Source organism: Tauraco erythrolophus, chromosome 6 (genome assembly GCF_009769465.1).
Source record: "Tauraco erythrolophus isolate bTauEry1 chromosome 6, bTauEry1.pri, whole genome shotgun sequence".
NCBI classification, from domain to species: Eukaryota; Metazoa; Chordata; class Aves; order Musophagiformes; family Musophagidae; genus Tauraco; species Tauraco erythrolophus.
Window position 1 is genome coordinate 44,491,593 of NC_141470.1, and position 25,090 is coordinate 44,516,682.

General features: G+C 40.8%; 2 protein-coding genes across 5 annotated transcripts in view; both read left to right on the forward strand.

Annotated features, from left to right (window-relative positions):
* The window catches only part of PRORP (protein only RNase P catalytic subunit), a 50,263-nt gene extending 46,898 nt beyond the window's left edge, over nt 1–3,365 (forward strand). The window contains exons 6-7 of one of the 3 annotated variants that reach the window (XM_086613375.1): nt 715–904; nt 3,084–3,365. In XM_086613375.1, the coding sequence (XP_086469501.1) occupies nt 715–904; nt 3,084–3,182 (289 nt within the window). In that variant the 3' untranslated portion in view covers nt 3,183–3,365. The other 2 variants (XM_086613374.1, XM_086613376.1) reach the window with 2 other exon arrangements.
* Nucleotides 3,366–6,497: 3,132 nt separating this feature from the next.
* PSMA6 (proteasome 20S subunit alpha 6) lies at nt 6,498–18,506 on the forward strand. Of its 2 annotated transcripts, none has more exons than XM_086612710.1 (7): nt 6,498–6,615; nt 10,941–11,035; nt 11,769–11,850; nt 12,108–12,263; nt 14,198–14,376; nt 16,551–16,645; nt 18,298–18,506. In XM_086612710.1, exons 1-7 carry the CDS (start codon nt 6,540–6,542, stop codon nt 18,353–18,355), a joined length of 741 nt encoding a protein of 246 aa, XP_086468836.1. In that variant the 5' UTR covers nt 6,498–6,539; the 3' UTR covers nt 18,356–18,506. The 2 variants fall into 2 exon arrangements, with proteins under 2 accessions (XP_086468836.1, XP_086468837.1); XM_086612711.1 differs by lacking the exon at nt 6,498–6,615 and adding an exon at nt 7,485–7,644.
* The last annotated feature ends 6,584 nt before the right edge of the window (nt 18,507–25,090 follow it).

Here is a 25,090-nt window from a genome sequence, read left to right on the forward strand (position 1 = left end):
CTTGTCCTCTTTGCTGTTGAATCACATTGCTTTCTTTCCTTCTATCTGAGCACCAACAAAGGGGACTCCGTTACTGCAGGATGGAAATCCTCGCTAATCTCATGTCTTGTCACTTACTATTACAGTAATCCACAGCAATCAAAGTGGTTTCAAGCAAAGTTCTGCTCAGCTTCTCCAGCTATAGGGTATCTTATGCCCACTATAAATGTATTTTTAGATATTTTTCCCTGAAACTGTTTCAGTTTAATAGCAGCCAATGTTGAATATATTTTCCAAATAATGATAGTACCTTTTGGAAGTATATTTACCCATGTAAAGTCAATGATTCACAGATTTGTGCTGTTGCCTACATACACTTCATTATTAGTTGTGATGATTGTATTCCAACAAAGTTTTGGGGGTACCTTTATGAGTTTTAGTAGTTTTGTTCCACATAGCACTGTTAAGTTACGTGACAAAAGATTTTATTGTTGTATTATCAGATTGTGATAGGAGGGAAGAATGATCTGTGTAGCATGCAATTAATTTTTACTGCACTCTTAAGTTTTGGTGCCCTGTGGTAAGCAAAGTTCTTTATTTTACCAGGGAACTAGAGTAGTGATGGGAATTTTCAGTGTTGCTGATGAATAAATCTCAGATCAGCATTTGATTCATTTCCTGCAGCCACTTACTGCCTTGTGAATGACGTCTGTCTTTTCCATTTGTTTTGTTAAGCTCTGAAGATGATCCTTTCTTGTTATATGCTACTCTTCGATCAGGCAAGCATTGCAAGTTTGTTACTAGAGACTTCCTGCGGGATCACAAGGCTTGTCTTTCCGACAGTCAGACACGTCATCTGTTCCGTAAGTGGCAGCGTGGACACCAAATAGCGTTTTCTGTAGAAGGAAAGCATATAAATTTTTTGGTAAGTTTTCTGCTGCAATCAGAAAGCACACAGAGCATGTTCATTAAAGATACACAATTTCAAACTCTGGAAGCAAAAAGATTCTTGTTGGAGTCTAAGAAATTAATTTGTACCAATGGGCTCAAAACTCCCATGCTTACTGAAAATTCACTGTGTTCACAAGGTATGCCACAAGCATGAAAACTGCCAAAAAGACAAGAAATGGTGCCTAAATGTTTAAAATGTAATGCATATTTGTGTATACAAATCTTTGCATTGCTGTAAAACATAAGTGCCAATATTTTTTTATTTATTTTAAACTTTGAAATACCTTACTCTCCTCTGTAGCACTAATATAAAATACCGTGCTTCTAATTGTACAGTAGAATTTCTTTCATCTTTATTTTAAAGCAGCAGGAAAATACAGGTATTTCAGTATTCATTGTAATATTAGCCTAACATATGTATAATGTTATACATTGTATATGTACATATATCATAAAGGAAATCCCAGAACAGTCAGGTTTATAGTCAGTATTCAGCTGCAGAAATTACAGTCTTCCAACCATAGTATCATCTTACAGCAGAGTACTACTGTCTAGAGACATGTATCCTTGTGAGACATGAGCAGTACATTAACAGGAGTGCAGCTGTTTTAAGATTTTTCTAGGGAAAAATTAATCACGTGACAGTCCATATAATGCAGGTTTTTGTTATTTAGTCTGTCTGCATTGTTATTGCCTGCATAGAGGAATACTGCATCTATGCAGATTCATTTTTTTGCTGCTCTGTTTAAAATTGTAATATAATATTCATCATTACGAACAGACCGTAGAGATACAGGCTTATAAGAACAACAGCTTTTAATTCAGTATTGCCATATATACGTCCCTTTTTATGGAACTAAATACTGAATGTTCGGTTACCTGAGCAACACAGCTTTAGCTACACATCGTTTCTTTCTTTTGTAAGAAAGGGCTAGTAATTTTCACATCTTAATTCCCATACAAGAAATTTCGATTATTGACATTTCCAGTCATAGCTGTCTTCTAGGTTATTCTGGAAGCTGTCATAGGAAAGTAGACTTCCAAGACTATACATACAGAGTGATAGTATGTTCTGAGAACCATAATTACCAATGAGTAATGTTTCTTTTGTATTTGTGTTATATATGTTGAGTTAGCATACCTGGAACATAATAGACTGGGAAAATAGTTTATTGTATTTGTTCGACTAGACGTTCTCGAAAGTGTTAGTGATAAACCCTTTTCTTACATCCTCCTCAGCGCAGAGCAAGTCAGTTCTGTAAAGAGGTACACTGGAAGACCATGCATGAGATGTCACTAATGCCATTAAATCCTTTCAGTTGAAGCCTGTAAACTCCACATCCTGAGTTAATTCCCATATGATTTCATTGAATCAAACAGAAGAACAATCATTTTACTATTTCTAGAAATTGAATGCATTATTTTCAAAGCATTATTATCTGGTGGAGACAGACAGAATTTTAACCACTTATAATGACTCCTAGATCACAAAATACTGAAAAATGTTTTAGTTTTTCCTTCAGTTCCAAAATTTAGAATTTTTTTGGTGTAAGGAAATAAATGAGAGTTGTTAAAGAAATGACTCTATGGAGATTTCTAAGGTAAGTGTTGGAAGTTATAACTACCTATAACTGGTATTTTAGTAATATATTGCAGAAAGTCTAAAAAAGTGGTTTTATCTGTCTCTATCCAACAGCCTGCTTTCCGTTATGATTGTGTGGTACAGACTACAGGTGATACGTGGCATATCCCCTATAAAGACACTTTTGAGGAAAAATATTCATATGAAGCACCAAGAAAATGGCTCTGCATTCAACAGAAATTAAGAAGAATGTAACTGCACAAGCTGAAGCTGCTTTTCTTTTTTTTTAAATCACTATTACTGACCAGAAGAACTCAGCAGTACAATTATGGGATTAATGTGTGAGGTCTATAACTAAAGAAAATTCAGTAATTGCATTTTGTCAGAATCATTCCTGCACTAAATCTGTTAACATCAATGGTGGTCTGGCAGGGATGACTTAGGTCCAATATTTCCATCTGCACAGATGGAGGCGATTTCTGTAGCCTCTCAATGTGATTTGAATTAAAACTTGTTTTTCCCTCTTGGAATTTCAGGTTGTACTTTTTTGATCTTTTTTTTTTTTCTCAAGGTTTTCATCTACACTGAAATTCGTAAACTCTGTACTTCAAAGAAATTAAGCAGAACTTCCAAAGTACCTTCAAAACGGGCACAGCTGACCTTTCTATAGTGTCACACCATGTCTATAGCCAATAAATGGAGCTAACAGGGCCAAATAGTATATTTACCATTTGCCAGACACACATAGCCCTAATACTTCCTCACACTAACTAGAATTCATTTGAGCACATAGAACGCAAAAGATTTGTTGTAGCAACATATATTAAGATTTTGATTGGAAGAATTAGGAAACAACCAGTTTTCTGCACAGCAAAGGGGTGCTAGGTAGCAATTCCACAAAGCTAGCACACCTAGGTGCTCAAAACGATGCTATTTACGCATGCACAATTACTTATGTATAAGCTGTAACATTTTTATTGGTAATCATTCTATTAAAACCTCTTCTGATTGGCACAAATTTTCTTCGTCTACAGTTAAAGGTGTAAGCTTCTAGAAAATCAATGTGCATGCTCAGTGGGTGAGGGTCTTCTTCAGGAGGCGGGTAGCTTCAGCAGCGGGCGTGCGGTTTTCATATTAAAATGAACAAAGTTCACTTACAGGACAAGAATTCTGTGACTTTAAAACATTTACATGGCCGAACTGTCTAGATCCTGCTACAGCAGGATATGTGGCTCCTCATTTCTTACATTCAAATGCTTAGCCAGGTCTTGGGGCCCTGACTCCATCTTCAATCTGGCAATCTAGTGACATACCTTACATCAATGCTACTGCTTATACAGTGGTACAGTAAAAATCCAAGGATTTTTAATCATAGAATCATAGAATCGTTAGGGCTGGAAGGGACCTTCAAAGGTCATCTAGTCCAGCCCCCCTGCAAGGAACAGGGATATCTCCAACTAGATCAGGTTGCTCAGGGCCTCAATGTCTGGTAGTAGTTGATTGGATTGATGGGTCCACACTAAATGCCAGAAAGGCAAGTCCTCCAGATGTTGCAGCAATTGTTACTCCTGAAACCATGGGAAATGACACTGACTGCCCTTTGCTAGAACATGGAGTGAGGAGAACAGGAAGCAGAAGGAACTAAGGCTTAACTTGGCCTGCCACACACCACGAAGACGGAGACACATTGGCAAGAGAGACCTGAGGAACACTGAACTGATTCAGCCTGTGATGTAGCTACTTTGTGAACAGCTTCATCTCCAAGATCACCCACTTACTGTTTACTACATTACAAAGACATCAGTAAAAACAGTCTGCCTCAGGATCCTGCAACACAGACTGTGACACTCATATGGTTGATCAGACGTGATAACACTAAACCAAAAATATGTAATTGCTCTTCTGAAACAAAACCATACTTCGGAAGCTGACAAAATTGCTACATAGATGGAGTAAACTTCTGGAAGCTATATCATGAAAGAAACATGACTTCCACTCCATCATGTCCATGGCACTGAGCAACTATCACTCTTTCCTTGGTCTAAGTCAAATATTGAACCTTTGATTCCAAACTCTTGAGGATTTTCTCACTTGGTTACTTTTGTGGCAATCAGGCTGAATGCTTGAGAATTACTTCCATTTTCCATCCCCTTTTTCTCAAGAGAAAAAAAAAAACTGACATTAAACTCCAGTGTTACAGAATGGAAGAGCTTTGTACACGGAAAGACTGGCAGGGGAGGAATCCTCAGGCTGATTGCTTGAGAATTACTTCCATTTTCCATCCCCTTTTTCTCAAGAGAAAAAAAAAAACTGACATTAAACTCCAGTGTTACAGAATGGAAGAGCTTTGTACACGGAAAGACTGGCAGGGGAGGAATCCTCAGCCTGGAGAAACGGAGGTCATAAGAATCAAAAGCGTTGTGGACACGATGCATAGGGGTTGCTTGCTTGCCATCTCTTCCAGTACAAAAGCGTCATCAAATGGTGCTGGCAGGTAGAAGGTACAGATAAAAGGTGAGGTTTCAGATGAAACCACACAACGTGGTGTTATGCGGAGCAGCTCTTTGCCATGGCATGCCATCAATGCAAGAAGATGACTTGAGTTCAAGGGGAGACCAGCAAGTTCATGAAAGAGAAATCCAGCAAGGGTTATTAAATAACCAGACACTATGTCTGCCTTGGGAAGGCCCTCCAGATGGTTGGAGACTGGGACAGGATTCCAGGAGAGTATCATTAAAGGCCCTCTGTAGTCTTAATATTTTTCTTGGGCTTTTAGTCACAGTTGGAGACAGACTCCCTATCTGACATAGGAGAAATGTTCCTGTTTTCACATCCAGTGCGTCCATCACAGCTTTAACCAGTTCCTGTTTCCCTAAAAAGTGCTTCCCAAAGCACCAAAAGTGCCTTCCCCAAAGTGCTTCCCTAATGAAGGGGACAAACTCTGTGTCTTGTAATACACGGCGAGGCATTTTATTCTACCGTAGTATTAAAAGGCCAGGGAAGGTGCATTGAAAAATGCAAGAGCAGACTTTGAACGTACGGCATACACAAAATGCACCTGTAATCTGCTATTTCAACAAAGAGTAACCTCATCTAATAGTAGTATTTTAAAGCAGAGATGTGGATACCAAAACACAGCTTTTCCAACTCTTTTAATGACTGTCTTTAAAAAGAAATCCTTCCCACAGAGAGTAGGGGAACTCCAAGATGCTGAAAGGCAAAAAGAGCGTATATTCCTGAGTATAAATTTCAGGAATTTCCCTTTGTACTGGACACTGATAAACAGTCAGTCTTCTAAACATTACATTATAATGCAGCTGCAGCAACAACTATGAGTATCTTAAACATCTTCTTTGAGGCCAGTGTATTTCTTCACTTTAAAATCACACTCGCGGAAGAGAACACGTGGAAATATTTTGTTGAGATGACGAAGGGGGGTTTGTTTTGCTGGCTGGCTGTGCACCTCATGACGATGCTTCTCTCTAGTTTTCTGGTCTTTCCGTGCACGTTCCCTAACGCACGCCGCACACGCCGGCGGTTTCCCACGACCCAGAAATCACAGGACCAGCCCGGCAGCTCGCAGCGCCGCCGCTCCCGCCCGCCCCTCGGCTGCCGCCCGACACCCCGCCGAACGGAACGGGGCGAGCGCCCGGCCCCGCTGCTTAAAGGCGTGACGGCGGCCGCGCCGCAATGACCTCCGCTTTGTTCATGACGTACGCGACATGTCGCGACTCAACACCTCGCAGCTGCGCACTGGCGCCGGTAACACGCCGCCGCCGCCCCAGTGCGCATGCTCGGCGGAGGCGGGGGGGGGGGGGGGGGGGGGGGGGGGGGGGGGGGGTGCCGCTGTGCTGGGGCATGCGCAGTGGCGAAGGCGGAGCGTGACGGTGCGCGAGCTGCGCGCGCTTGGGCGCCTGCGCGGAGCGCGTAACCCGGAAGCGGTGCGGCGGGTGACCTGCCAGCGGTTAGCGGTGGGGCCCTGCACGCTGCGCGCCCCTCGGCCGCGCCGCCCCTCATCGTGCCCGCCATGTCCCGAGGCTCCAGCGCCGGCTTCGACCGCCACATCACCATCTTCTCGCCCGAGGGCCGCCTCTACCAAGTCGGTGGGTGTCCGGCGCCGAGGATGCTGCCGCCGAATTGCCCCGTCACGGGCGCGGCCTGCCCGCGCCTCCGCCGCTTCCAGCCAAGCGGGGCTGCAGCCGGCTCGGAGAACCCCCGCCGAGCCTGGCAGCCTTTGGGGAGGGGGGAAACGTGGCGCCTCCCATGGCCGGTGGGTCTCGGTTGCCGCCCTGCCTGGTCCTGCGGTGTGCGGGGAGAAGTCTGCTGGGAGCCGGGAGCAGCTGCGGTCCCGGTCGTGCCGGCGTCGGGGCCTGGGAAAGAGATACTCGCATGAGATAAGGAAAGCTTAGAGTCGGGGTAGGCCCTCTCGTGTGCCCCCTCCCACGAGGAGAGACCTCCTGTGATTTCCCGGTGTTTGATTTCAGGTGCTTTGAGACCAAACTGGCAGCTCTCCAGAAACTGTTAATTTCCCCTAAAGTGTTTCTTTCCGTTTATCTTGCCAGACTTATGGGCATTGTGTTTTGGAACCTGAGAACTAGAATAGCTGTTTACAATGGGACTTGGTCTGCCTCAAACCTTGCATGCCAGAATAAGTTTTTGGAGGTAACCCATGCTCTTTCTCGTTACACCTAAATGCCATGTGTTCTGTACATTGTGGCCTGTGGGATAGCAGCAACCATCCTTTATTTCCAGGCTTCTTTGAACGTTCTGCAGTTAAGTTCCAGCCTAGCTTCTTCTTCTTCTGTAGGTCACTGAATATTTTATTTGTATTTTATAGTGCACCATATTTTGCAGAAGAGCCTTATGTTGCTGCTTCTGCAGAGCGTTCAACATCAGCATCACAGTCTGGCAGGACAGTTCATTGAGAGCAGTCCTGAAAGATCTTCGCAGCAGGGCCTGATGAATTGTTTTGCATCGTCATCCTGACGCCATCTTCCTCTGGAGCTTGGTGGCTCTTCCCCAGCTGCAGTGGCTTCACTGCGTATTCGTTGTTCAACATGTCCATACATCCATCTGTTCTCCAGGAAAGGAGGTTGCTGGGACCAGACTGCATGAATTGTCGGTGATAACCAGTAGGTTCTTGTGTCTGCCCTTGAGTTTTGCTCAGGAAGAAGGCTGTGTGAAATAGGCTTCATGGGCAGGCGGCTGAGTCTCGAGCAGTCCTTTCTCCAAGGAGCAACTGGGGAAGTGCCTGTGTGTAGGTGTCTATAATCAGGTAGAAAGTTACCAGTACTAGATACCACCATACGGATGCTGTCTTACACCTGGGCTGCATATAAGGCTTGTATGCAACTTGTGGAGTAAGCCTTATACGTATGGGTGGTGGGGACAGCACTTCCTCACACAGGATGTCAGTGGCTCTGTGATGGAAGAGTCATGGGCTCCAGCCTTCCGTTGCTGTTAAAACCAACTGGTTGGTTTGCAGTGTGTTTCTGGCTGTTTTCTCTGCTGTAGTACTACTTGTTGGGAATGATTTCTGCATCCTGTAGCAAAAAGGAAACTGAACCTTAGTTTTCTACCTCCTGGGTATATTCAAGCATTAGGTTAATGTGTGAGAAATGTGCAGTACCTCCATATCTCTTTCTTGTGTCTTAGAAGCAAGTATCTGCATGTGTATTTGAGAGCCTCTGTACACAGCCCGAAGCTGTCTTAAAGACATTTTGAGTACCTGTGTGCTATGGGAAGAGAAATATGTAGGTGTGCACATTGACTTGAAGCAATTATGAGCTCACTCTGCCTGCAGCCAGGCTGATAACCCAGGCATGTTGCCACACTAGTGTCTCTGTTAGCCAGCATCTAGCCACACTATGGGCAGAAAGCTCATGTTTGCTTGTGGTCAAACATCCGAATCTAGCTTTTTTTCTTTGTTTCATTCTTTTTGAGTCCTGTACGTCTTGTCCGTGTGCTGAATTCAGATTAACTAGGTGCTGTCAAGGATGGGCATGGACACGTGTTGCTTTAAGGCTGCCTTAAAACTTGAGGTTTTTCTGGAAGTTGGCAGTACCTGAACAGAGATTTCCAGCATAATGATATTAGACTGAAATGCCTGTGATTTACCTTAGATCTGTCTTCTGCTTCCAAAGCTCAAAAAGCTCGTGTGTCTTTGAAGGGATCTCATATTAGAAAAGTCGCAGTTATTTCATATGTATTTCCTGTTGCTGTGGTTAAAATCCCTCAGAGCATCAGTGTTGTCTTGCCACCTATCAGTTCCAGTCTCCAAAGGTGATGTTTCATCTAAGTGGAATTTTGGGTAGTGAAGAAAATTACTGTGGTCAAATTTCTGACTGTCGTGATGTATTCAGGGAACAGCAAGAGACTGCTGTTTCAGAAAGAACGTGTGCAGTACTACTGAAATACTTACATAGCAGAATACAGGCTTAAAACACCACTAGCAATTTGGATTTGTTATACTGTAAGAGCCACTGCACTCTTTGGCTTGTCGCTGAAAACTGGGTAATGCAGATGGTAATAGGAACAGGGTGAGAAGGGGCTGAGTTCAGTGAGCCTGGTTGTCAGTACTTGTGAGCAAAACCAGTTTTTAAGGGCACCTGTTCCAGGTCATGCCTAAGCGTCACAGAATGATTGAGGTGGGAAGGGACCTCTGGAGACCATCTGGTTCAACCCCCTGCTCAAGCAGGGCCACCTAGAACAGGTCGCCCAGGACCATGTCCAGATGGGTTTTGAATATCTCCAGGGATGGAGACTCCACGACCTCTCTGGGCAACCTGTGCCAGCACTTGGTCACCCTCACAGTGAAAAAGTGTTTCCTGATGTTTGGATGGACCTTCCTGTGTTTCAGCTTGTGTCCATTGCCTCTGGTCCTGTCAGTGGGCACTGCTAAAAAGAGCCTGGCTCTGACCATCTTCTTTACACCCTCCCTTCAGGTATTTCTACACATAAATAAACAAGTGTTGCAGAGCCCTGGCCTGGGGCTTCAGACATGACCAGTTTGTGGGCAGCACTAGCTCATGTCTCACTGGATTCTGTGCTTTGCTGCGGGCTAGCACCAATCATCCTGGGGAAGGCAAGTGAAGAGGTGAGCAGAGTTGTGCATCTAGTGGAGAGAAAGAGGGAACATTCTTTATGGCATATTTGCATAACCAGTAAATGTTCTGATGTCTCAGAGTAATACATGGCAATCGGCCCTTCCACACCACTGGCTCAGCAAATTGAACATGGAGATCCTGGTATTGCAGGAGTTGTTTTTTTCATTTCACAGTATTCCTCTCCTGTTGTGCAGTCTCGTCCATAGATTTGAATGCAGCTTTTAAAACAGCTGAGTTTCTTCCTCCATTGTTTTAGAAGACAGTTTTAGCACTTTGTTGCACTGTTGGTTATACATGTTCTAAATTCCATTTTAATTCACATTGCTAACAAAAAAATCGTCTACATTTAGCTACTGCCTGAAACTTTTCTCTCCTAACCAGGTATTAGGGAGTTCTGAATGTTTATCATATATTCTTTATTAGGAGGATGGTGAAGCACTGGAACAGGTTTCCCAGAGAAGTTGTGGATGCTCCATCCCTGGAAGTGTTCAAGGCTGGACAAGGCTTTGAGCAACCTGATCTAGTGGAAGGTGTCCTTGACCATGACAGAGGGGGTGAAATTAGATGGTCTTTAAGGTCCCTTCCAACCCAAACCATTCTATGATTTCCAGATAAATTATTTTTAAAGTTGTTGTTCTTGAGGCTTTTGAAACCGTTAATCAAGGGAAATTCATTTTGTGGATCATATCAAGTAAATCTTAATCAATTACGTTTATCTGAATAATGCTGTTTAGTAGGCTTGTACATAGCTTTCATTTTAAAAAGTGAATAAAAGCCTTGCAGCGTTTGAACGTCAAGTCAGAAAATGTGATAGTAAGTTTAAAACCAATCTTCTGCGTCTGGTCCATCATTTCAGTTTTCATCTGTATCAGTTAATCTGCAAAAGAAAAAACAAAATCCTTGCAATGGTAATAAGCCTTAAATTACTAAATTTCTACATGTTAAAAAGTCTTATATAAGGATTTACACTTACTGTAGGTTAAGATTGGAGCATTTTGACCAAGTGCAGAACAGCCTTTTTGTTTTAAAACAAATTCTGTTGCTGTTAAGCATTCTAGCTGAACAAAAAGGCAAATTATTAGAAATATTTGAAGGAAACAGTGATAGTGGTTTTGTGAAGAGAGTCAATGACTTAATTCCCATCAGAAAGTTCTTGTGTGCAGTGTACTAAGGACCTTAAAGACACAAAGTATTGCACAAATGTCAGAGCATTAAAAAGTCCGGAACTTGGTGAGACCTCTGTGTTGGGAGGAGTTGTGTCAGAGTTATTTGTACTAATATCTCTAATGCTGTTATTAATTAACTTTTACATATTTTTCTAGAATATGCTTTTAAGGCCATAAACCAGGGCGGACTTACATCTGTAGCTGTTCGTGGGAAAGATTCTGCAGTAATTGTAACACAGAAGAAAGTACCTGTAAGTAGTCTGGTTTTAAGGGGGAGGCTGGAAGGAGATAAGAAAAAAGATGGGGATGAGACTCTGCAACATTGATATTATATTTGTTATCATCGACATACATTAACGGTTTGAATCCAATATCTTGTGATCGTTCTGCTTTTTACAAGTTCCAGCTCAATTTAGTGCTCAGTTGTGCGTTTCCTCACCACGTACTGTAATATGGATTTTCTCTTTGTCAAAGGGTTAAAGCTAAAATACAGAGTCGGGCCTGCTGTACTTTGGCATGGGTACGTTACTGTGGCTTGTAAGGGCTGAGTTGTCCATCATCAGTTTCCTTTAATTCCGAATCAGAAAGTGTTACACCCATAGCCTGCAGAACAGATTTTCATGAGTGTTTCAGTGCAGTGGTGGCATGTTGTTGACAAAGGGCGAAAACCCTTGTGTTTGGAGAGCAGCACAAGTTTTTGAATGTGTGTTCTCCAAGTTTCTTCAGAGGGAAAAGGACTTGGATGTTGATCGCGCTCTAGCTGTCAGCCTTTTCCAGATACTGAGGTTTTTGTCTTCCTCATTCTGCTATTCCTTCCTTGACATGCCTACAGCAGTAAATAGTAGAGAGCCTAAAAGACAATTTTTAGCTGTTAGTTGATTTTTTTTTTTGTACTCTTCTGTAAACACCAGGGCATCCAGACTCTTGTCTTTTTTGTACTGAAGGACAGTGTTTTCTATTGGGTTATTTCTGTTTCGTCTTTAGGACAAGTTACTGGATTCCAACACAGTGACTCATTTATTCAGAATTACTGAAAATATTGGCTGTGTCATGACAGGAATGACAGGTATTTAATTCACCATCTTTTTAAGTATCTGAAGGGTGTCCGTTTTTTTTCTGTAGTTCGCTGACTTTGCATCACGTAAAACAAGTAAGTGCTCCGGGAGTTTGTTCCACTTGATCTTGTTTTTGAGAACTTGCCTAATCCTGATATGTATATTTAAAGGCAGCTTAAAGTTGAGCCTGGAGTTTGCGTTCTCAAGCAATGCTAGGAATAAACGTGGTATATGTTCAGTCAAATTAATATTAGTTCTTTCTGTCTAGCTGACAGCAGATCTCAGGTGCAGAGAGCCCGCTATGAGGCTGCTAACTGGAAGTACAAGTACGGCTATGACATCCCTGTGGATATGCTGTGTAAAAGGATTGCAGATATTTCTCAGGTCTATACGCAAAATGCTGAAATGAGGCCTCTTGGTTGCTGTAAGTATAGTGTACGAAATTCATCTTTTCTGTTTCTTGCCTGAGCTTGCAACTTCAAGTGTAAGAAATTCTTGCCCATTTTCAAGTCGTGCAAGGCGTGGATGTAACTGGAGGAGTAAGAGGGATGAAGAGCCGTATGAGAGAACGATGTTGGAAGTCTTGATTTTACCATTGACTTAGCGTTTGAACTGGAGTAAATGATTTACCCTCTGTAGAATGTGTGATGCTGTTTCAGCTGAGTTTTGGGGTCCTAGCCTGTTCGCGCTGCACAGTCATGTCTGTGAGTGGGAGATGCTCTATTACTGATGTCTGGGTAAATATCAATTAAAACAGACATATGGAGAGTACAATTATGCTTGTGCAGATTTTGTGGCTTCTTTTTTATCTTACTAGTATGTATAAGCTAAAAATCTGTAATTTTTGCTCTTAACTTAGCCATGATATAGATAATGTAGAGAAGTGCTTTAAAATGTCATTTGCAAACACTTCTACACCAGTCTTGTTCTATAACAGCAAATGTAGCATAAGTAAAAAAAGATGTGTGTAAAGTTGGGGGTTTTTAGATATTCCTGGTCATCTGTTCTGAGGTTAATTCTTTTTTTTTTTTTCCTCTTACATTTGGCAGTTAGCAAATTATAACTGTGCTGTTAGGCTGTCCGGGAACTGAGATAAAAGACTTAAAGTTTCCTCAGTGTTTCCTCAATTACTTTTTCATTGAACATTCTATCTGCGTTTCTTTTTGTTTGCTTGTGGTTTTGTGTTTTTTTTTTTTAAGGAGAATAGTTTCATAATTAATGAATCACTTCTTGTAATTGTAGTAGGCACTAGCACTTCTCACTAACGAAGTAACATTCAGAGTTCCACCATAGTTTCCATGATGGGGCAATTTTCCTATGCTTGTAATGTTCAGGAATAATTGTTTCTTTCTTCCCTTGGCATTTCCCATGCCTTGATACTACCGGAAAGTGATTTTAATTTTTTTTTAAATACATGAGTAAAACCATATTTTGCTTAAATTTCCTTAAACTTTTTTGGTTTTTTTTAAAATGATAGGAAATTTTTTTCTGTTAGTAATAGCTGCTCAGAAGCTTATCAGCTATAACTACTAGTTAAGTTATGCAACTGTAAAATGAAAATAATTTAAAACCTTGACCTTCTTCTGTTTTTTTTTTTCAAGAATTGCTTTAGAGTTATTTTTAGTTATGTTTATTGAGACTATACAACTGTAAATCCAGAAGTGTGGGTGAATGCAGATGCATTGCAGTGATATGACCAGTTTGTGTTACTTGAATTCTATCCAACTTGAAAGCACTTAGTCAGATGGTCTTCAAAGACTCAGTTTTATGTTCTGACACTTCCACATTTCATTTCAGATTTTTTTAAATCTTTTTTTCCTTTAAAGAAAAGAGGAAAAAGGATGTAATGCAGTGCTTTTCAGGATTACAGCTGAGAAATCTAAAGTTGATCTTTTAATATTTCCATTAGTTTCAATGTATTTGTAAAGCTGCTTTCTGATAAAAGGCACATGTTAATAGAACTATTGTTTACACTTTTGAAGTGTCATATAATACACAGGATGTGAACTGTGGCCGAGTTAACTTTGTATGTGTATTGAACTTTTGCGTTTCGTGACTTTGTGGTTCTCTAGGTGCTGAACATGGCAAGAAGGTTTCTGTGTTTAGTGAGTAGCCTTCTTTGGGAATGACAGAAATGTAGCGTGCACTAAACTGAGTTGCACACCTGGTAATAAGATGTTGGTTAGAAATGGCATATTAGAGATGAAGAGAAAATCACAGCTCTAGGTGTGGGAATGGTTCCCAAAAATGTACTGTTGTGCATGTATGTTTTTCACAGGAGAGGAGTATCTATTCTGTCCTTCAGTTAAATGAAATTGCTAAAATTGGGGAAAGAAATAAACAAATTTTCTCTTCAAGGTATGATTTTGATTGGTATTGATGAAGAACACGGCCCTCAGGTATACAAGTGTGATCCGGCAGGTTACTATTGTGGATTCAAGGCCACAGCTGCAGGAGTCAAACAGACAGAGTCAACCAGTTTTCTTGAAAAGAAAGTAAAGAAGAAATTTGATTGGACGTACGAACAAACAGTAGAGGTAGGCCAGCAGAAGGAAATAAAAGACTTGTTAAAGTATTTTTAATGAATATACTGTATTCAGGCTTGTGATATAGAGGAGTGCAGTTAGACATTTCCTACTTTCTTACATTTCTGTGTTGCTGACAGAACAAGTATAGCTGTTCCAACTAGAAAATCTTTTGAAGGTATTTTGCAAATGTTTAAGAAGTCGTCTAGTCTGCTTTTTCTGCTTCATGATAGCTGAAGCAGGATCTGTAATTGTAACACTCCCTGTAGCTGGTAGTTGGTTACTACAGCGGTGCTTGATTCTGGGGATACCATTACAATTTTCTTTTAGTGGCACTTAAAACAATCTTCATGTTAGAAAGCATTTCAAACGGGACAAGGTAGTGATTGTCTGTCAGTTTAATAAATACAATACCAATTGTTACACCTACAGTGAAAACTGTTGTTCCGGGCCCATTATAAAAATGTATCCTACATATGGCAATGAACTCACTTTGTAAGTGATCCTTTTTCGCTTACACTGTAGAGATCTGTCTAAACAGTTCTCTTCCATGCCCCACCTATTTCTCCTGCCAGACCTTGTTCTCTCATAACATTATGTTTCCTGCATCACAAGATCAGCAGTTGAAATGAGGAATAGTAACCTAAGCAACTGACTCCTCTGTAAGATTAAACAGAGTACTGTCTTGAGTGCTATGCAGATTCAGGCCTTCAGCTAAACTACTTCTGAAGTCTATAACTGTGAAAGTACTGTTTTAACAGGAAGTTCTTCATCGTAAACTCCTAAGTTTTATATGTGTATCTTAATAAGTACTGATTTCCTTAATATGCGATTTCTTTAAAGAGAAGATCCTGAGAGGATTAAATAATCAGAGCATACTGACATAGAATATATGTGAAATTCCCTCAGAGATCCTTTTTTATCCTAGCTAAATATTTTTCACATTAAATGTATTTTTATATCACTGCTTGATTATACTGTCCATGCCTCTTAGTTGAGCAGTTGGAGGTAGGTGAAGCAGTCTTTTCGTATCCTTACTTTTAATTCCTAAAACTCCGTGGTATGGCACAAATACTTAATTGGTAATTAATCTACCAGTCAAATCCTGCATGCGCTTCTATACCTTTTTGTTATCGTTGCAAAAATACTGAGATTGTCAGTGTAGATCAGGCACTGTTACTCCAAAAGTCGGCAGTGACAGGGAGAAGCAAGTCTGTCAAGCAAAACCGAGGATCACGTTTTTGTAATGTTCTTCGCACACACACCCCCCTCACCTTTTTTTGAAAGCTTGCGGTGTGTTAGAGGTAATGCTCCAAGGGTAAGGATTTTGTTTGAGTTTTGGCTGTTGGTTGGTTGTTGTTTTGGTTTAGGTTTGGTTTTTTGTTGTTTTTTTTTAAAAAAAAACAACTTGGTAGTCTTCTGATAAGACATCTATATAGTCTTACAGGATAATTGCAGAATCAATGTATTATCAACATATCGAAAATAAACTTTAGAAAAGTCTCATCTGATGTTCTACACTTCCTAACACATTATTGATCAGAATTAAATGCCAGCAATTCAGAATAACTGGTTTGATAAGTATCTAGCTATGTAGCTGTTTTATGAAACTTTTTTGTGCTTAATCATAATTTTAGGAATACTTATTTAGCATTGTTTTGACCCTGCTGCAGGGTTAAGTATGAGTGAGGTTGCAAAGAACACTTTTTAAAATAGGTAGTGATTAGGGTAGGAAAAAAAATAAGTCATGATGAAATGCAGGTTTTGGAAACGGCCAACGTAATTTTAATTACCAGAAGAAAAGCCAAAATGGAAGCTACGCAAGTGGCGTGCTTTGAGTAATCTTGGACTGTAATGATGATGTGTGTCTGGTTTGCCACTAGTGAAACATGTTCTGTCCCCTTGGGACAGATAAAAGGTTTTGGTTTTGTTGTGGCTTTTTTTCTGCTACAAAAATGACATGTCCCTCTGTTTTTTGTAGATTAGGCTTTTTAGGGAGAGGACCGGAGAGGGACTGTATTCTGTAATAAGGGGAAACTATCTGAAACTTTTCAGCTGAGGTTTTGAGGTGGAAGGAAATAACTTAAAAGTAGAAGGAAGGATAGTTGTTAATGCTATGTCTATTAAAAAAAAAAAAGTCTTACTGCTTTTTGTTTAATGATAGATTTTTATTTTTCATCTTTCAGACAGCAATAACATGCCTGTCTACTGTACTATCCATTGATTTCAAACCTTCAGAAATAGAAGTTGGTGTAGTTACAGTGGAAAATCCTAAATTCAGGTAAGTGATCAGTGTTGATCAAGCTTGGTGTGTTTCTCTGGTTCTGTGCAATTAGTTTTAACATGGTAAATCGAAAAAAAGATGTAAGTGTCAGAAGTTGAAGTTCTGGAGCTTTTTTTTAGTTGTAACTCTTCCAAAGGTGTAGGGGTAAAAGACATTGTTTAAAAAAATAACAAGACAGTTTTAAAATGTTTGACATGGTTAAGGGATCCAGTAAAGTGTTGCCTTTCATTTCTTAAAAGGGTATTGCTTTATGTGATGAGTAAAATGTAGTTACGTCTGGTCTAGATGATTTTTTTCATGCTTAAAAGAATAACAGTTTTTCTTCGTACTAGTATCCGGTCTCCACTTCCTAATCATAGTCATGACAACTAGTGCAGTAAAGTCTGTTTTATATTAGGGAAGATTTTACAAGTCCCTAAATTATTTTAATCCTTTTCTAAATGGGATCTGGAAATTACTCTTGTTCATCTTGTAATTGCAGCAGTTTAACATCTCCAATAAATAGTTAATAGATTATGAATATTATAAGAATAAATATTCTATTTAAATTTGTCAAGATTAAAAGATCCTGAATTTAAAAGTCACTGCAGGGATTTGGAACTGGCTGAACTTTTACTTTCTGAGTACACTGCATTCCCACCTAGCATGAAAGCAAGACACTTGCAATTTCTTCCCTCTCCCGTTATTGCCTGAATGTGAGTGCGGCGCATTGTGTGCAGCGAGGTTACTTGGTCAATCTGTCACGACAACACCTGGGAATCTTCCTGCTGGGGGCTATACCTCACGTCAGATACAGTGTACTTGGCAGCCTTCTCCCAACACGATGCATAGCTGCGGAAGTATGCATGAAATGTAGGAGAGTAAGTTTTGGGGCTTTTTTGTTAATGGAAAAGGACCCTCTAGGTATGTCTTACCTAAAATTTGGGTAAGTCTGACTTGCTGCTGAGGAGTTCAGTTATTTCTGCCTTAATCTTTTCATTGATTTTATTTTACTTAAAAAAACAAACAAACAACGAGGAACAGCTAAGTGCAGAAGGAAAGTCCTCTGCTGCTTTAGTCTAGCTGCTTCATAGGTGGGGATGGGAGAGAGGCTTCAACCCTTTGGGTCCTACAGGAGCAGTCTTTTGAGTGCTTCCTAATGTGTTTGAAGTTGGCATGGTGATGATGGGTTGTTTTGCATTTGGTGGTGTGTGTTTAGGACAACAGAATAGCATAGCGTTTTTGAGAAAGCATGCAGGAGCTGCATTACCCCTTTTCTACTGCTGCTCAAGGGTCAAGTGCTAGCTTTCTGCCAAACTTCATTCACTGGTCTTATGTCCTTTTCAGAAAGGATGGATAACAAGCAGAGGGAGAAGGCTATGAAAACCTCTGCCCCCCTTGAAGTAATCATACTAATTACCATACCTATTCTTCTCACCAGGTCCCAGCTTGCAAATATAGTACTCATGAGGAATTACCTGTTCTTTTTCTATCATTCATTACCTCTCTGCTCTCTAGTGCCTTTGATTCTTCCTTTATTTTTCAAAAAGAACTGGAATGTCGGCCTGTGGCCCTGGCAGCGGGGCTTTAAAGGGCTGAAAGATGCATTATGTAAAACTTATTTGTGTAGGTATTAGGTTGTTATTTAAGATTTCTTTTTGTTCTTTCAGGATCCTTACAGAAGCAGAGATCGATGTGCACCTTGTAGCTCTGGCAGAGAGAGACTAATTAGCATTCCCGTTTGCATTGTCTGTGCTTCTGGCCAGGATATTTGGTGAAAAGAAAACACTTGTTAGTGGCTTTAGATTATGGATGGAAAACAATGTTCACTATACGATGTATTTTACTCTGTACAAATAAAACAGAGGTTTTTGAAGTACTCAGTTTCTCTTTCTAATGTAATTTTTTCAACTTTCAATTCTATGAAATTCTCATCAAAATGCTTGATGACTCTCAATGTTTCTGTGATGATTACTTACCTTTTAGTTGTATTTTAAGAGAAATTTTATACTCTGCACTGTGTTTTTCATCCAAGCTATTTGGCTCCTAGCGTAAAGTTTTATATTGAATTATAAGGGTGGGGGCGTGTCTTGAGATAACTTTTACATTTACATGCATTCTCTTCTTGCCCTGATGTTGAAAGGCGTATAACGTTACTGGTTTAACTGTGAGGAAATTAGGAAGATCTTGATATTTGCTCAGGTTTGTATGAGGATATAGGACAAAAGTTGAAGGAAAAAACCTGCGCTGCAGTTCCAGAGCATTCCTTTAGACTGATTTATTTGGGGTGCAGGTAGTGAATTTAATAGACATCTGCTATAATTAAACAGCTCTGAAGCTAACATTTATTTAGGGGAACAGATTCTATGTGCAGTGTACTTCGGGATTTTGGCGGTTTGTCACCTACCTGGTTTTGAGGCTTTAGGCAGTGCCAGAAACAATGTTAGGGCTGGATGGGGCCAATAGACACAAAGTCCATCAACAAGAATGTCTCTGGGAAGCAGTCTCCCTTGCTCTGTCAAAAGTTCTGGGTTAGGAAAAACGAGAAGACTGCAAAAACTTGAGTCAAGGTGAAGAAAAACGCATTTTTGTTTTGCTGCAATTGAAAAGGTTTCAGCCTCAGCAGCAAAACAGAGATGATGAAGTGAGAGAGGAGACACTGAGGAGAAAGGGAAGATTGCCAGGTATCTTGTTGGGTAGAAATGAGAGTTGTTTTGGAAGAATGCTGAGCAAATACGGCTTAGCTCCTTACCTTCATTCCTCTGTCATGCTAGTCCTGTATTGACTTGAATTACTCCAAAATTCTCTTTGATTTTTTTTTTTTTTGAGACCTTTGGAGAGGGCCTCATAAGTCATTAGAAACTGGGATTGCTTGTTTTTTTTTTTTCTTTTTGCTTTACAGTGAAAGCCCCTTGAATGTGTATTTTTCAAATTTGTTGTAGTAAAGGAGATGCAATTCTGTGTGTGGTGGTTTTAATAAAAGGTGATGCTAACCTTATGGGATAACTGAATTGAGGAGATTCAAGTGTACTGTGACTTGTTGACTTTACAAAGCTTCCCGAGTTTCCATTAGTGCCGCTAAATTTCAGCTTCCCTCATGTCAAATAGTGTAGCAGAGATAAGATGAGGTCACTCTTGCTTCTGGTTTTGGGTTGGTTATCTGAAAATTCTGTGTGGTTTTGGGCCACAATTGGAAGAAAAAATACTAATGGCACATTTGGAAAGGTCTGTGTTTGTTCCAAATGACAACTGAGTTTCTGAAAATTCCTAAGACCTTTCTTCCTAATACTCCAGTTGCATAACAATCTGGAATTTCAGTAGACTTAAGTCATCATTTACTGTGCCATAAAATATCATGCACTGATACTTTCTTCTTGATCAGCTTTAATTATGTATATAAAACTTCAATAATAACTTCTTGAACAAAACAAATTAAAAGGAGGATTACAATTGAGGCGCCATATGACTAGAGCACACTTGCTTAGTATTTAGTATTAAAACTCCCTGAAACACCTTTAATTCTAAATTTTGGAGCCCGTATGTGATTGCGTAACTCCAGCGGTGGCTCTGAGAGCAACAGGCGTTTGTTCATACCTTACGCTTTTGCCATGCAAAACGCCTCGTGTTCAGAGATGATGAAATAACCTGTATACAAAATATTAACTGGGAATGGTGCATCTTTTTTTTCAATAAGCAGAGTTAAAATTGCAGCGACTGAAATTTTTGCTTGTGTTTTGCCCTTTAGTGAAAATTCATGGTTCTCTTTTCATACTAACGATGGGGATTTTTCTTTTTCAGTCAAAGCTTTTTGTTGTTTAAGATAAGGCAGCTACGCAGATGGGGATGCCTGACCTTGTGGGAAAACCCCACGTATTACACGTACACGTGATCACATTCCTCACACCCCGAAGCAGATAGCACCTGCAACCAAACTGTACCAGCTGTGGCTGGTGTTGAACTGTGCCTGGTATCACCTGCTGTTCCAAACCTGGCAGTGGCACAGAAACTAGGGTACCTGTGATATGACCCTAACACTTCTGGTTTGGGTAGAGCTTATCAAAGAGTGATATCAACTTGGGCTCACTCCATATATTTGTGGTTTGTTGTGGCAGTGCTGGAAACCCTGGTAGATGCAGTTACAGCGTGACTGCAGGAGTAGTCAAGCAGGAATAGAATCAAGTTTGGTTTGCATACTAGAGCCAGATCTGTGTTATCTATACTAAACTCGGACTGGCTCTGCACAGCCTTGTGTCCACCTTACATTCCCAGTGCTCTTTATTTGTGGTGGAGAGTGTAAGGATGCAAATACCAAGTACATGCAGTCAGCTTAGGTAAATCAGTATGTGTTGGACTCTGTGAAAAGCATCTGGGTTTTTTGTGAGCAACCCCCCCACCCCCCAAGGGGACCCCAGAAGCAGTAACTGTGTTATAGACAGAAATAGCTTAATGGAGAATCTTAACATCAACAGGCTGTGAGTCCTCAGGAGCTGTCTGGGTGTTCATCCTGGAAACAGAAGATGTTAAGGCAGGCAGTAATGAACCTCTCTAGGATTTCAGATACTTCTTAAGTGCAGCATGTCGAATCAACTTCCAGTGCACAATGTTAGACCATACCTTTTCATTGTAAAGCCTCCAGTGATGACAGTCTCAGCACAGAGGTGGATGGGGAGTTCAGGTGGAGCGACTACATGTAGATATATTACAGCAATTTTAATGACATGGAATAATATGCTGCATTCTTCTCTACCTTCTTGTCGTGTTTCTCATTAAGCCAATGTCCAGGTTTACCAAATAAGAAATATGTTGATTCATTGCATGTTATTGGAAGTAAGATGAAAGAACTAGATCTGTAGCTTGCTGGCATCTGAAGAGGAAAAAAAAAAAACAACTTTCCAGTTGTTTTTTTCTCTGGCACAGAAGCAAAGCCTGCTATTTTGAGTTTTGCAAAACAGCAGCCTTGTTGGCTCATGAGATCAAGTTTTTTGAAGTGTATCCATGACAGTATTCATATTTTCTTCTAGAAAAAACAACCTACGCTACCAGGGTAATAACAGTAGGGGCATTGCTTTTCATTTTGTAATCAGTGATATTTTTTTTTTTTTTTTCAGATGGGAAGTTCTTAAATTGTCATAGCTTGTTCCAGCCAGTTCTTCCTAGTAACAGTTTGTTCTGTTCTCTTGTTTTGCTCTAACCCAAACTATTTGGAAACAATGCAAGACATCCTGTAGTTCAGGACCCGTTGGAACAGTGAACTTAAATCTCTCATGCCCAAACTAAAACAAGCATTATCACGTGCTTATGCAAAGCTGCTTAAAATAGTGTCTGGATTTTGTTTGTCATGATTCTCAGATTTAAAAAAAAAAAAGAAGAAAAAAAGACTTTTTTCTGTCCTTTGTACTATATCTGTACAGATAAACTTGCATTTCTGAAATGACTGTCAAAACCCTCAGTTATTAGCAGTTTGCTGCTGTTCACCAAGATTTTCTTAGTATGATAATACAGTAATCTTTTCTTTAGTAGTAGTCTTACCTGTGTCACCATCATCTATGAAAATTCTGTGCTACAGTGTTAAATATGGGAACTGTAATGTACTTGGCTGTAAACCTGGTGAATAAATAGACCCAACATGTCACTAAGTCAAAATCCAGCTAACTGCATTTGGCAGAACTAAATCGTTTACGAAGAAATGCATGCTTCCATTTTTGGGGTTAGTATTTTTTCTTCTGGTCCTTTTTAGCACCTGTCAGCCCTAGCTGAGCTTCCCGGTGCTGCAGATGCACTGCATGGCCATGCCGTGCAACTCATTGTGGCTTAGCTGATATACACATTGAACCACAAGCCTCTGGAATAAGGTTTTCTAGTTCAGGCTTTAGCGTAGTATGCAGTGGAGATTAGGATGCACAAGCCAAACTGTAGTTTTTTTGCCAGCAAATTATATCTGTCTGTTTTCTCTGCCAGAAAACTGCCTCTCGTGACACCCACTGACAGAAGAGTTGTCAACTTAAGGTATTTAATCCTTTATGGGATTCCTTAGACTAGAAAGCAACCCTCTCTCAAGTTAGAGAGTCAAACTTGGTAGTTGTGGATGGAGAAACATGGCATGAATGTGCATGGACTGGGAACTGCATGATCAGGAATAGGGATGCCTTTCAGTAGCGTCTGATGTTGCTGTGATGTCTGCAGGTACGCTTGCTCTCCTGATGGAAAACATTGTTTTGTTTGGTTCAGTTCTCTGTCGGATTAGTGACCTAAATTGGCTCATTGTAGGATCAAATTGGGCGTAGTGCTGGCTTAAAGGAGAGAAGAGAGAAATGGGATTGCTCTGCCTACCGTTTAAGCTGCTGTGGAAACCGCAGCCTGCATCACCAAAGGAACAGGAGGATCCATAGCTCATTACCCCCTTGACTGCTCTTTGGCTTAAACCTATATGATGGCACCTGCTCCACCAAAGTGGTGTTTGTCAGCAGGTGATGCAAGCCTTCATTTGACCAGCATCAAGACTACCCCCTTCTAGTCTGAAGGTTTCTTACGGGATGCTGTTACAGCAGCTCCTCCTCAGTTCTTCTGCTCCTATACCCACTGTGTAGCCCAGCAATTGCCAGGGCTACCCAGGGAACCTGATTTGGAAACAAGTCTATGTTTAAACAAAAATATTAAAAGATCTGTCCAGAGAAATAGCATTAACTCAGTTTGGACACTGGTTTAACTTTGATCTTGGTCCTGCAACAGTAGTGCCAGCACAGGGGGCAGTGCAGGACAGGATCCATGAGCAAGGTCCCGTTAAACTAGTGGTGCATCTGGTAGGAGCATGAGTCAAAATCCTCTCTTGTAAGCAAATACTTTCGAGGGGACAAGAGTTCTCCAAATCTGTCGAAGCCTACTTTCTGGAATCTAACTGGAGGCTGGCATGACTGGGCAGGCAGAGGATCTGTCTGGGTGGTGCAGCTTTAGGGGTTTTAAGAAGGTAGAACTTCCAACAAGGTGTCAAGAAAACCTGCAGCAAGTTGGCTGCCAAAGGAGACAGCTGCCCTCAGCTGGGTTTTAGCACAAGCAGGGTGGGCAGCGTTTCTTTTGTTCCCTTTTCCATCCGTGTCCCTTAAACCACTTGTAGCTGTGCATACCTTTAGGACGTTGTGAAGAAATGTATTTGCACTGAATGTTAGCCTAGTTTCAGTTAACAGTATGTGGAAACGCCTGGCTGACAGAAAAAAAAACATTTCTCACCTAAGGATGTGGTGAACCTTGAAAATAGGCTACCAGGTTAGCGGATTTACTCACTGCCCCTGAAGGTAACAGGATGTGCCAGTAAAGGAGGCTGGAGGGTTGCTGTCGAGGCTGTTAGCAGTCGCAACGGGAGAGAAAGGAGGATTTTGGGAGAGAAAGGAGGATTTTCAGTGATGACCAGGAAGGCTGCCTGACTCGCCACGAGATAGTGGCAAATTGCCTGAACCCTCAGGCTGCAGTGGATTTCTCAGCATGTAGCTCCCAGTTGCTCTGTCTTGTGGGTGTCTACGCACATGAGATGCTTGTTGAATACTTGTTAGAAGATTAGGTGATGATATTGCCTGTTCTTATCTCCTGGAGAAGATTCCATTACTAAGCTCTCTTACCTAGTAACAAACCAAGTAAATGAAGTACAAAATAGTGTTAAATTAGCTTTGTTCATGCAAAAATAGTTATATCCCTTGGGCGACAACAGTACTCACTAGGAAATAATTTTTTTAAACTTTTTTTTCCTACTTTGAGTATTTTGCATTGACACCTACATCTTTCTCACTCCAACACAGGAAACAGACCTGAGCTCTTGTGTAGGTAGTTCAGCGGAGGACATCTGTCTCAAGTGCAGTAATACTTCATAAATTCAAAGGCAAAAGTTAGAGAGATGGGTTGCAAAATAAGTCTGGAGTGGGGGGAAAGAAAAAACACCCAGATGTTGTGAATGTCCTGGTATCCAGGTAAGGGTTTGATGGTCTGAAAAAGGGCATAAGGTTGTCCAGAATAGGAAGATAAAAGAATTAGTGATAAGTAGCATTACAAGTGGTCTATATTACAAGAATGAAGTAGCAAAGGTCCTTCACCTTCAATTTTAAGAGGTTAGTTTAGTTATTAACAGAGAAAAAGAGGATAAAATGGATTTTTCTGCTCTCTGATGCTAGACCTATTGACAAACAAAAGCATGTGCAATGTGTTCAGCAGAAAGACGATTGAGAAACTGTTTCTGTTGATGAAGCACATATTTGCAAAATGATGTTACAGCCCTTACTTAAAACGCACATGAGTACGTGATGCTCTCCCACTTTGGTAGCAGACCCAAACACATACCATCACAGTATGTGAACACTTGTGCTTTATAACATGAATCAACGTGTGTGGATAGATACATGCTGTAATCCAGCTCTGCCGGGACCGTGGAGATTTCAAAAGGGCTGGCAAGGCCGAGGTGTGCTGCAAGAGCAGAGCGGG